The 12,225-nt window shown below is 39.3% G+C and overlaps 1 protein-coding gene across 1 annotated transcript in view; it reads left to right on the top strand.

The window, feature by feature from the left end:
• Positions 1 to 7,142, top strand: part of LOC118909943 (histone-lysine N-methyltransferase SETD2-like) — a 42,491-nt gene extending 35,349 nt beyond the window's left edge. The window contains 7 exon segments of the mRNA XM_057504332.1: positions 148 to 492; positions 495 to 1,635; positions 1,637 to 1,989; positions 1,992 to 2,858; positions 2,861 to 4,231; positions 4,234 to 4,915; positions 4,917 to 7,142. Coding sequence (XP_057360315.1) covers positions 148 to 492; positions 495 to 1,635; positions 1,637 to 1,989; positions 1,992 to 2,858; positions 2,861 to 4,231; positions 4,234 to 4,915; positions 4,917 to 5,484 — 5,327 coding nt within the window. The 3' untranslated portion in view covers positions 5,485 to 7,142.
• The last annotated feature ends 5,083 nt before the right edge of the window (positions 7,143 to 12,225 follow it).

The following is a 12,225-nucleotide window of genomic DNA, read 5'->3' as shown; positions in this document are numbered from 1 at the left end:
TTTCCCCATTTTTACTCTCCTCAGGAGCTTTATTTCCTTTTTGTTAGAACTTCTTCCCGGAATTTATGAGCTAACTAGTTAGCATTTCTGGTTTCCTTGTGTAGTTGACACTTTGTATCACCTTTTGTATTTTCACAACTATTTCAGTGGTAAGGCAGGAGGAGGGAGCTTGCCTGATACCTTTATTCAAAACCAAAGATTCAGATACATACTGTACTTCAAATGACAACAATCCTCCTTTGTGTCATTCTGAAGCTGAAGATATTGAGCTTTCAGTTACAAAGATTTCTGCAAATAGCTTTATGACTGTACATTTGAAATCAAAAACAGTTACATGTGATAATAGGAATGTGACAAATCACTCAAACTTCACATGTGAAGAATATAAGAAGAGTGTCAGTGCTAGTTCAATTTCTGTTAATCATTTTGATGATTTATATCAACCTGTAGGGAGTTCAGGTATTGTTTCATCTCTTCAGAGCCTTCCACCAGGACTAAAGTGGACAGTTTAAATCTCTTGCAGTGTGGAGAGAGCATATCTCCAGTTCAGGATCCTATTCTGAAGAGTAAAAGCACGATGTTTTTAAAGCATGGAGAGAAAGAAACAGTAGTAGAAGTAGGTAGTGGCCTTCCTGATTCAGGAAGGGGATTTGCTTCCTGGGAAAACAGGCATAAGAGTGGGCTATCTGGAAAATGTGTGAAAGGGCCTCAAGAAGGGAGTTCCAGAGTGCCTGATAAAAGAGGAAGATCAGAAATGTCTTTAGATGAAGAAGAAGGAAGAGGACATACACATACTTCTGATGATTCTGAAGTTGAATTTTCTTCTTGTGATTTGAATTTAACCATGGAAGACCATGATGGTGTAACATATACCTTAAAATGTGACAGTAGTAGTCATGCCTCAGAGATTATTTCTACTGTCCATGAAGATTATTCTGGTTCTTCTGAAAGTTCAGGTGATGAAAGTGATTCAGAAGACACAGATTCTGATGATAGCAGTGCTCCAAGAAACTATCTTCAGTCTGTTTTGGTTGTGCCAAAGAATTCTACTTTGCCTATGGAAGAAACAAATCCTTGTTCATCTCAGAGCAGTCAAAGTTATAGACACTATTCTGACCACTGGGAAGATAAGAGATTGGAGTCAAGGAGACATTCATATAAGGAAAAATTTGAGAGTATAGCAAGTTAAGCCTGTCCTCAAACTGAGAAGTTCTTCTTTCATAAAGGAACAGAGAAGAATCCAGAAATTTCTTTTACACAGCCCAGAGGAAAACACATAGATAACCACTTGTCTGAAATTGTTCATCCTCAGGGTGATGGAGTTGATAGTACAAGTTATGCAGATGTGAACTCTGACCTTCCAGGTCATCCAAATTCTCAGGAAACAATGGAAGCCAACACGGTTTCTAGGCAACAAGGAGAGCTGCCAGTTCATTCTTCCGATGATTCTGAAGATGTCCCAAACAAATCTCGGCATCAGACCATGTTCCCTTATAGGTCAGATAGTAGACTGGGAAAAACAGAGTTGAGTTTTTCTTCGTCTTGTGAAATCTCCTGAGTAGATGGCTTCCATTCATCGGAAGAGCTCAGAAACCTGGGGTGGGACTTCTCTCAACAAGAAAAGCCTACTACCACATAAAAAACCTCACAGCAGTTATGGAACCTGTGGTGGGCAGAAGTAAGAGCCAAGTACAGACCAATACAGTGGAATTCGTAATTCTTGGCAAGGCAATGGCTACTGGGATCCAAGATCAGCAGGTAGACCACCTGGAACTGGGGTTGTATATGATCAAATTCAGGGTCAGGTACCTGATTCCTTAACAGATGATCATGAAGAGGAAGAGAATTGGGATCAACGAGGAGCTCACTTTTCAAGCCAGTCCAGTAAATTTTTCCTATCCCTTCAGAAGGATAAGGGGTCAGTGCAAGCACCTGAAATAAGCAACTATTCCATTAAGGACTTTTTAGCTGTGAATGAAAAGAAAGATCTTTCAAGAACTTAGAAAAAAATTATATGAAAGATAGAGAGCCTCTTAAAAAAAGGAGGCAGCGATTGGAGAGTGATTCTGAAATTGATGGTGAGCTTCAGGACAGAAAGAAAGAAAGAGTGGAGTTAGAGCAGGGAGAGACAGCAGTAACCCCAGGCACAACACTGGTTGGGCCTTCCTGTGTCATGGAGGACTTCAGGGACCCACAGCAGTGGAAGGAATGTGCCAAACAAGGGAAGATGCCTTGTTACTTTGATCTGATTGATGAGAATGTTTATTTAACAGAAAGAAAGAAGAATAAATTTCATCAAGATATTAAGCGAATGCAGTGTGAGTGTACACCTCTTTCTAAAGACGAAAGAGCTCAAGGTGAAATAGTGTGTGGGGAAGATTGTCTTAATCGTCTCCTTATGATTGAATGTTCTTCTCGGTGTCCAAATGGAGATTATTGTTCCAATAGACGGTTCCAGAGAAAACAGCATGCGGATGTGGAAGTTGTACTCACAGAAAAGAAAGGCTGGGGCTTGAGAGCTGCCAAAGACATCCCTTCGAACACCTTTGTCCTGGAATATTGTGGTGATGTGCTTGATCGTAAAGAGTTTAATGCCCGGGTCCAGGAGTACGCACGTAACAAAAACATCCACTCCTATTTCATGGCCCTGAAGAATGATGAGATAATAGATGCTACTCAGAAAGGAAACTGCTCTCGGTTCATGAACCACAGCTGTGAACCGAACTGTGAGGCTCAAAAATGGATTGTGAATGGACAACTGAGGGTTGGGTTTTTTACCACCAAACTGGTTCCGTCAGGCTCAGAGTTAACATTTGACTATCAGTTCCAAAGATATGGAAAAGAAGCTCAGAAATGTTTCTGGGGTCAGCTAATTGCCGGGGTTACCTGGAAGGAGAGAACAGAGTCAGTATCAGAGCAGCAGGAGGAAAAATGAAGAAGGACCGATCTCGTAAGAAGGATTCAGGGGATGCAGAGCTGGAAGCTCTGATGGACAATGGGGAAGGCCTGTCTGATAAAAACCAGGTGCTCAGCTTATCCCTGCTAATGGTTAGAATTGAAACTTTGGAGCAGAAACTTACCTGTCTCAAGCTCATACAGAACACACACTCACAGTCTTGCCTGAAGTCTTTTCTGGAACATTATGGGCTGTCTTTGTTGTGGATCTGGATGGCAGAACTAGGCGATGGCCAGGAGAGCAACCAGAAGCTTCAAGAAGAGATTATAAAGACTTTGGAACATTTACCCATTCGTACAAAAAATATGCTGGAGGAAAGCAAAGTACTTCCAATTATTCAACGTTGGTCTCAGACCAAGACTACCATCCCTCAATTGAGTGAAGGAGATGGGTATTCTAGTGAGAATACATCACGTGCTCATACAGCACTCAACACACCCGATCCTTCCACCAAGCTGAGCACAGAAGCTGACACAGACACCCCCAAGAAGCACATGTTTCGTAGACTTAAAATTGTTACTGAAAATAGCATGGACACTGCAATCTCTGATGCTACCAGTGAGCTAGAAGGCAAGGATGGCAAAGAGGACCTTGACCAGTTAGGAAACATCTCCTTGGAAGAAGAGGAAGAGTTACAGTCACAACAACTACTTACACAGCAACTGCTTGAATCTAAAGTTGACAGTGAAATCACTGTGGAGGCCAGTAAGCTACCCACATCTGAACCAGAGGCTGATGCTGAAATAGAGCCTAAAGAGAGCAATGGCACAAAACTAGAAGAACCTACTGCTGAGAAAACACCATCCCAAGATGAAGAGAAGGGTGTATCTGGTGTGGAAAGTGAGAGGAGCCAGGAACAGCCTGATAAAACAGTAGATATATGTGATTTGGCCACCAAGCTCCTGGACATTTGGAAGGACCTACAGGAGGTATATTGAATTCCAAAGAAAAGTCGAACTGAAAAGGAGAATATAATAACTGAAAGAGGAAGGGATGATGTTGGCTTCAGAGATCAAACAGCTGCCCCAAAGACTCCTAACAAGTCAAGAGAGAGAGACCCAGACAAGCAAACTCAAAATAAAGAGAAAAGGAAACGAAGGGGCTCCCTCTCACCACCTTCTGCCTATGAGCGGGGAACGAAAAGGCCAGATGACAGATATGGTACACCAACTTCTAAAAAGAAAGTACTAATTAAAGACCACAGTAAATTTTCTACAGAGGAGCGTCTGACATTGTTTGAGCAAGAGGTGGCTCAGCAGGAGGCTCAGAAACAAAGTACCAGATGCAGAACCTGGGAACGAAGTCTCCGTTGCCCTATGACTCTCTTGGCTACAATGCCCCTCATCATCCCTTTGCTGGCTACCCACCAGGTTATCCCATGCAGGCCTACGTGGATCCCAGCAACCCTAATGCTGGAAAGGTGCTCCTCCCCACACCTAGCATGGACCCTGTGTGTTCTCCTGCTCCTTATGATCATTCTCAGCTCTTAGTAGGACATTCTGCAGAATCCCTTGCTGCCCTTCCACCTGTGCCAGTTGTGCCACATGTGACAGCCCCCGTGGAAGTTTCCAGTACACAGTATGTGGGCCAGAGTGATGGTGTGGTACACCAAGACTCCAGCATTGCCATCTTGCCAGTGCCAGCCCCAGGCCTGGTCCAGGGACACAATTACAGTGTTTGGGATTCAAACCAACAGTCTGTCAGTGTACAACAGCAGTACTCTCCTGCATAGTCTCAAGCAACCATATATTATCAAGGACAGACCTGTCCAACTGTCTATGGTGTGACATCACCCTATTCACAGACAACTCCACCAATTGTACAGAGTTATGCCCAGCCAAATCTTCAATACATCCAGGGACAACAGATTTTCACAGCTCACCCACAAGGAGTAATGGTACAGCCAACAGCAGCCATGTCTACGATAGTTGGACCAGGGCAGCCTCAGCCCTGCCAGCCACCGGATGGTTGTGACAAATAATCTTCTGGATCTGCCACCCCCATCTCCTCCCAACTGGAAGACAGCCCAAGATCCAGAAGGGAAGATTTATTACTATCCTGTGATCACAAGGCAGACTTAGTGGGATTCTCCTACTTGGGAAAGCCCAGGAGGTGATACCAGTCTTGAGCAAGGAGCTGAGATGGACCTGGGAACTCCAACATATGATGAAAACCCTATGAGGACCTTAAAAAAGCCTAAGACAGCAGAAGCAGACACTTCCAGTGAGCTGGTTAAGAAAAGCAAAGAAGTATTCAGAAAAGAGATGTCCCAGTTCATCGTCCAGTGCCTGAACCCTTATTGGAAACCTGACTGCAAAGTGGGAAGAATTACCACAACCGAAGACCTCAGACACCTCGCTCGAAAGCTGACTCCCGGCGTTATGAATAAGGAGCTGAAGTACTGTAGGAACCCAGAGGACCTGGAGTGCAATGAGGATGTGACACTCAAAACCAAGGAGTACATTAAGAAGTATATGCAGAAGTTTGGGGCTGTTTACAAACCCTAAGAGGCCACTGACTTAGAGTGACTTACGGGACCAGGATGGGAGGACGGGGGAACAAGGGGGACACACTCTGGGGAGAAGTCCTGTGGGTCCTCTCTGCCCCACCCCACTGTCAGGACTGTGCTGCTGATGACACATCACCCTGGGGAATTCAAACCTGCAGATTTCAACTGAAAGCCACAAAAATGAGCTCCATCTACAACAAGTGATCCCTGGTCATGAGCTGTTGGGGTATGGTTGTTAGAGGCCAGCAGAGGCGAGGGCTTATGGGAGACCCTTTTCTCTAAGACCTGGGCCAGGCCTGACCCCACTCTCAAACCTGGGTCTCCTTGGCGGTGCTGTCAGCGCACAGATCCATGTGCATACCTCCGCATGACCCCTTACCCTGATGATCTGAATTATATTTTTATGTATATTAAATGTGAATATATTGAAAATAATTTTTTTTCCTGGTTTTTTTTTTTTTTTTTTGCTTTTAGCCTCTCCATGCTAGGATCACAGGAAAACTTTGTAGGGACAGTTGAAGTTTTCCTGCAAGGTTTAATCTGTTACCATGTAAATATTCCAAAGCAGGCTGCCTTGTGGTTTCAGCCAGCCTTGTGCTATGTTGATAAGATTGATTTACTGCTTAAAATCACTTTACTTTATTCAATTTTTACCGAACATTTTATGTAAAACATAAAATCAATTAAATTTAAAAAATGGTTTAATAGCAAAGTTATGCAGTTTTAAAAATCTATTTTAAAATTTATATTTGTAAAGGATCATATTTATCCTTTCTAATCATTTATTAAATAATTTTGCCTTCTGGGTCATATACTCCATAACTGGGCAGTGAGAATATTCAACAATTTCTTAATTTGTAAGGTTAATTTCACAAAATAAGAAAAAACCATCTAAACCAACATATAAACTATAATAAGATCCTTTTTGGAACCTTGATGTGATCATTGATGAATTTATGATTTAGTCTGCCTCTGTCTTCTTACCTGTCTTGACCAAAAATTCGTTTCCCCTCTCACAGGTTTTTGAAACTGGATAAAGTAATGTGCATAAACTCTTGAAACTAAATTCCAGTGTATTAAAGATCTGAGTGTACGATGAGTATCATTTTAGCAAAAATGATGGAGCGTATCTGAGTTCTTCAGTTTTGCATGACTTGCTGCACTTGTAAATTTACAGAGGTTGCCTCATGGTTTTCTGCCGAATATGGAACTTGACATTGTGGGTAAACGAAACCCCAGGTTAATTCGTGTTGCTGCTATTAAAGATGCTAATGACCAAAGAATAAAGGTACATGTTTTAGATTAGTACATTGTTATGCTGGCATTTTCACTGATGCTTCCTGTGAGGCTGGCTACAGAGACTGATGTTTTGGCAAAGTAGAAGAATAAAAGCTTTGACTGACTTCATTTCTAGTCACATGTCTTTGGGTAGAGAGCTTTCTAACTGATGTCTATGTGAAATGGGAAATCTACAGGTTAGACATGAGTAATTTTGTGAGGGATTCTAATAAATTCCTGTTTGGATTTGCTGTTAAGACTTGATAATTTCTTAAAGCTTCTTTTTGTTGGTATTATCAGATTTTTCTGGAAATTATTGACATTTAACACCTTAAATATTAACAATTAAGTATTTGTTTCCTACTCTTATTTGCCATATTAAAAGAAAATAGAAATAACACTCAGTGACTGTAACTGAAAAGAAAAGGTTGGATTTTGAAGTATAGGTTTGACTAACAGATTTCTATGTAGTCCTCGTTGTCACATCTGGTTTTTTAAAAATATACACACCTTCAAAATGAAAGTTTCCTAAAATGCAAGGTTTTCATTTTTCTTAATAAAGAAAGCTGAAAGATGTGGGATTCAAAAAATCATCTATAGCATACAATAGTTCAGAAATTACTTTCCACCCAAGCACACTTTATTTTCATAATAATAAAAAGATTGATGTCAACTAATTTTAATAAGCACTATTAAGCAAGATGTGTTTTAATTCAAAACATAGTTTGATATAATTTAAAAGAAATCTTATTTATGATATGCCTAATTTGAGAAAAAAATATCTAATTCATCTATCTCATTGATAATAACCAGGACATATATTTTAGTAAAATGTAAAGATGAATATTTGGGTTGGTCATAGATTATCAAGCTGTAGATTGACAATATTGTTTATTCTTCTGACGATGAAAAGAATAACTGCTGAGCACTAATCAGAAATAATACGTTGGAGTTATTTCATAGGAAACAAGGTTAAAGTTTAGATTTGACTACCTTGCTGAAGGTTATAGTAAGTGGTAGAGTCAAGACCTGAATGGAACTTCTGATTTTGTATCTAATAATCTCTCCTTCTCCCAGGACTGCTTTGTGTAACACACATGGAAGTAAGTCAAACATTTCTTAGGCTGAGATTCTGCTTCTGGAGTATTTTCAGTGTTGCAGACCTTCTTTTACACAATTGGCTTGTGTGGAAGACTAAAGACCAAAATAAAGTTACAAAAGTGTAGATTTAATCTAGACATCTTACAGATCATCTAATTCACTAATGTTACAAATGAGGTCATACACTACAGAACAGTAAAGTACTTGGTTTAAAGCTGCATAATTTATAGTGACATTCATTTCTCCACACTAATGGAAGAGAAAAGTAGGTGAGACTGTGAAAGAGTAAACACATATGTGAAGTTTGCCCTGTTTTGTCTTTCTGTCCATGGTTTACTTGAGGAAATGTTTAGTGGCTACAGTTTTGTGTCTTCATATGAACAGCAGGAGAACAGTGAGATACTAAGATTATGTTCTGAACTTTAAAGCACTGAATATAATCTGTAATGCTTAGGCAATTGATTTATCCATTAAGTCACCAGAACATCCTGCCAGTCTGTGTGCTTCATGCATGTGGTTTCACTTCTCTCAAGACACAGATTGTGATAATTAAGGCCCAGTAGTTGAAGAGAACTTCACAACTGCTTATGTATATGTAGTATTTTGATAGGGCAATTTAAAATCAGTCAGCATTTGGAGAAGTCCTGCATTCATAGTAAGATCACTCCCCTTTTTTCCTCTCAAATCTTTACTACCTGGAATTAGAATAGTTCATTGATTTAGGGTGGTTGGAGTGGGTCATTTAATTTTATATTAAAATACCGAAATTAAATAAGTTGCAGAATGGAAAGAAGGTATAAGTTATCCTACCATTCAGAATGTTTTTAGTGCTTTTACGTATTACTTAATTTTCTCTTATTAAGTCCCTTCAATACAGACTTAGGAATTTCACATAATGTTCCAAGGTTTTGGGATAGATGTAAGCAGGATGAAATGAAGTTTCAGGTGGGAACTAATTTGATGAGTTAATCAGTGCTTTGAATGAGATATTGCAAAAGTCAAATATGTTTAGACTGATGTAGAAAACCAGAGAAAACATCCATATATGAGGATGTGCACACAGATATTTAAGTTGTAGTACCTGCAGGGTTTCGAAGAATGCAAGTGCCCATCGAGTTGATTCCCAGCTCCTCTAAGAGGTTGTCCTGTGGCTTCCTCATGAGTGGGAGCAGCTCCCTGTGCCTCCCCAAGGCATTCCTTGGAGTGTAAATGTCATCTGGCAGCAGCTGCTGTGTAAACTCAGAACTATTTTGGATTTAAAATGTATAGACACAGAAAGTCCAGATGACTCGTGGCTTTTATTAGTAACTAGAAAGAGAGCTTAGAGCAGATGGCGTGAGGGTGAGGTGAAAAGAGTGGAGGAAGTTCAGGGCTCTTTGAGGGCTGCTATCTGTGAAGTGCAGGAGTCCAGGCCAGCTGCAAACTACCATGGCCTCTGTTTGTGGTTCCACAGAAATGGTGTGGCCAACCCCTTGGGGATGAATCAAACACTGGTAGATCACTTTGCATGCACATAGTACTAGCTAAGATCTCAGTACTTTGATCTTCATCAATTTGGATTAAGAAAAATAATTCAAATTAGGATCAGATGGAGATGATACAGTTTATTTTACCTAGTTCACTGTTTAGTCATAAATGATGTTAAGTTAATGGAGTTAAACTATTGCAGGAGAGGTTGACTTGAATATAACTGATAGATTTTAAGTCACTGAGATTAGTTTATTGAAGCCAGTCCTATGTTTGTGAATATAATCCAATGGTAATTTTTTAGAACTACCCCTTTTACCAGATCTTTTATGTTCAGATAATTGTCTCTGGCTTGTAGGGTTGTTCCTTTTGGTAAGCTTCTGTACAGTAGCCATATGTTTTACTAGAGTTCTGAGGTGCTTTGTGGACAGAATGGAAGGCGGTTACTATTATCCAGTGCTTTGGCCTTCAGGCTTCAAAAAACCCTCTGATGGCCTTGCCTTATCAGAGTGCTACTGAAAACATGTCAACTGAATGGAGAGTTAATTTATTAAAAATCTTTTGAGAAACTTTCTTAGTGTATTCTTGATAGAATTCATTAAAAAATTCCATCTCTCTTATATTTCTGTACCTTTTTTCTCATCGCATCTGCTTGACTGAAGCCCATGGACGTCTTGCCTCCTCACGTCTGGTGTGTGAGTGCTTGTGGGCACAGGGAGTAGAATACACAAGTGTGTTGTCGCCATCAGGCTTTAACCATGGCACTGACCTCATGAGCAGTCACGCTGGTATTTGTATCATACTGTGTTACGTCAGTGAAAGCAAGCCAGTATGTTTTCCATCCTAATTACTCAAGTATGTGTTTGTTGGAGGCAAGATATGTGGAGCTTATGAAATAGAATGAGCCTGCTTAAAAAAATACTGCATTGAATTGTATTTGAATTTATGTGTGCTTTTGTTCAGTTTATTGATAAGACTATGATTTTGATCATTTAGTTTACTCTAGAAATCCTCAAGAGGTATTTGGCTTCTAAAATAAGAATTTATATAAACTCTGTATGATATTTAACTATTCTTTAGGTAGATATGAAGAAGAGTTTAGAGAAAATGAAACCTAAGCAGGAAAATGTTTTGACAGTTTAAAGTACCTGAAAGAAGTCTGTTTTGATTTTTTACCAGCTTTTAGGCTAGCATAACAATTAAATCTTTTTCTTTAAGTCTTCTGCACATAGTAAAGGAATTGAACAAATGGAGAATTTTTATAGTCCATGATATAGTTTCCCTGCGTCTCTGTGCATTTCACTGGGAGAAGGGAGGTCACTGCCTATTTTAAAAGGAGTCCATGGTTCAAGGTTTTCTGGCCTCTGCCTTGGGGAAGGCAAGGCTCATAGGTGGGAAAATGTGAGGGAGCTACTAATGACAAATTGACACAGTGTAGTTCATAATAATCTCATCAACCACTTAATTTTTAGATCAGAAGAAAGAGCATGTAATGCAGTTTTCTTAGCTAGTGTGAGAACATTTACCTTCTCCTTTTTGTCATAATAAGTTTTCAACAAATTTTGAATGAATATTTAAAATTTATTGAGCATCTACTTGTGGAATAGACTGTTCCAAGTGAATGCATTAAGTAGTAGATACAAACTGAGCCAAAGATTTGATCTAGAAGATTTGGATAAGAGGATAGAAATACTTAGAAGGGGAGTGATCATGGTGGGTTGGGATCTTTATTTATGAACTATAAGTAGGCAGGTGCTCCAGATTTAAGAGATTTTGAAGAAAATACTTAGTGACCCCTTTTTGAGAAATTACAGCGAATGGGAAAGGATAGAAATAAAAAAATGTAATAAGTCTACTTAAAAATTCACTTATAGTCCCAGCAATTCGTACAGTGACTGAAAAATAATAGATGCTCAGTAAACTTAAAAAAAAGATCAACCTTCAAAAAATGTGGTAAAATATGCATAACAAAATTAACCATTTTAATCATTTTAAGTGTATGATTCAGTGGCATTAAGTACATTCACACTGTGTGCAGCCATCATCACTATCCATTTCTGGAACTTTTTCATTTTCCAAACTGAAACTCTGTAGTCATTAAACACGAACTCTCCATTACTTCCTCCCCCAGCCTCTGGTAACCACCATGCTACTACTTTCTGTCTTTATGAATTTGACAATTCGAGATACTGCATATAATACCTCATGTATTATTGCCAAATCTAATGTCATGAAGCTTTCACCTATAGAGTTTTATAGTTTTAGTTGTTACATATAAGTCTTTGATTCATTTTGAGCTAATTTTTGTATATGATGGAAGGTAAGGGACCAACCTCATTCTTCTGCATGTGAATATCTAATGTCCCCAGGACCATTTGTTAAATCAATGCATTTTTAAGTCAACTCTTTATTGAACTATACAATGTATAAACATATGTCTGTATTATAAGAATACAGTTCAGTATGACATAAGGAACTCCAATAGGGTGTACAATAGGAAAGAATGATGTTGGTCACTGGATATCTACATGGCACAAAAAAAATTTGATCTCTATCTACCTGACCCATACACCACCCAGATCAAGGCACCGAACGTTATAGGACCCCAGAAGCACCCCTTGCCCCCACACGTTATTTTCTGCCATGCCCTGCTCACCAGTGATGGTGACTTTGTAATTAGTTTTGTCTGTTTTTGAGCTTCTGTCAGTCAAATCAGACAACATATATTCTTCCCTGTCTGGCTGCTTTTTGCTTAGTCTGTTGTCTGTGAGACTCATCCATGTTCTCCTATATAGTAGTAGTTTGAAAAATTTTATGTAATATTCTATTGTGTGAATATACCACCATTTATTATTCATCCTCCTATAAATGGGTATTTTGGTTTTCATTTGGGGATGTTGGGAATAATACTGCT

Source organism: Manis pentadactyla, chromosome 6 (assembly GCF_030020395.1).
Source record: "Manis pentadactyla isolate mManPen7 chromosome 6, mManPen7.hap1, whole genome shotgun sequence".
Lineage (NCBI taxonomy): Eukaryota > Metazoa > Chordata > Mammalia > Pholidota > Manidae > Manis > Manis pentadactyla.
The sequence above is the reverse complement of the archived record's forward strand: the minus strand, read 5'-3'. Positions and strand labels throughout refer to the sequence as shown.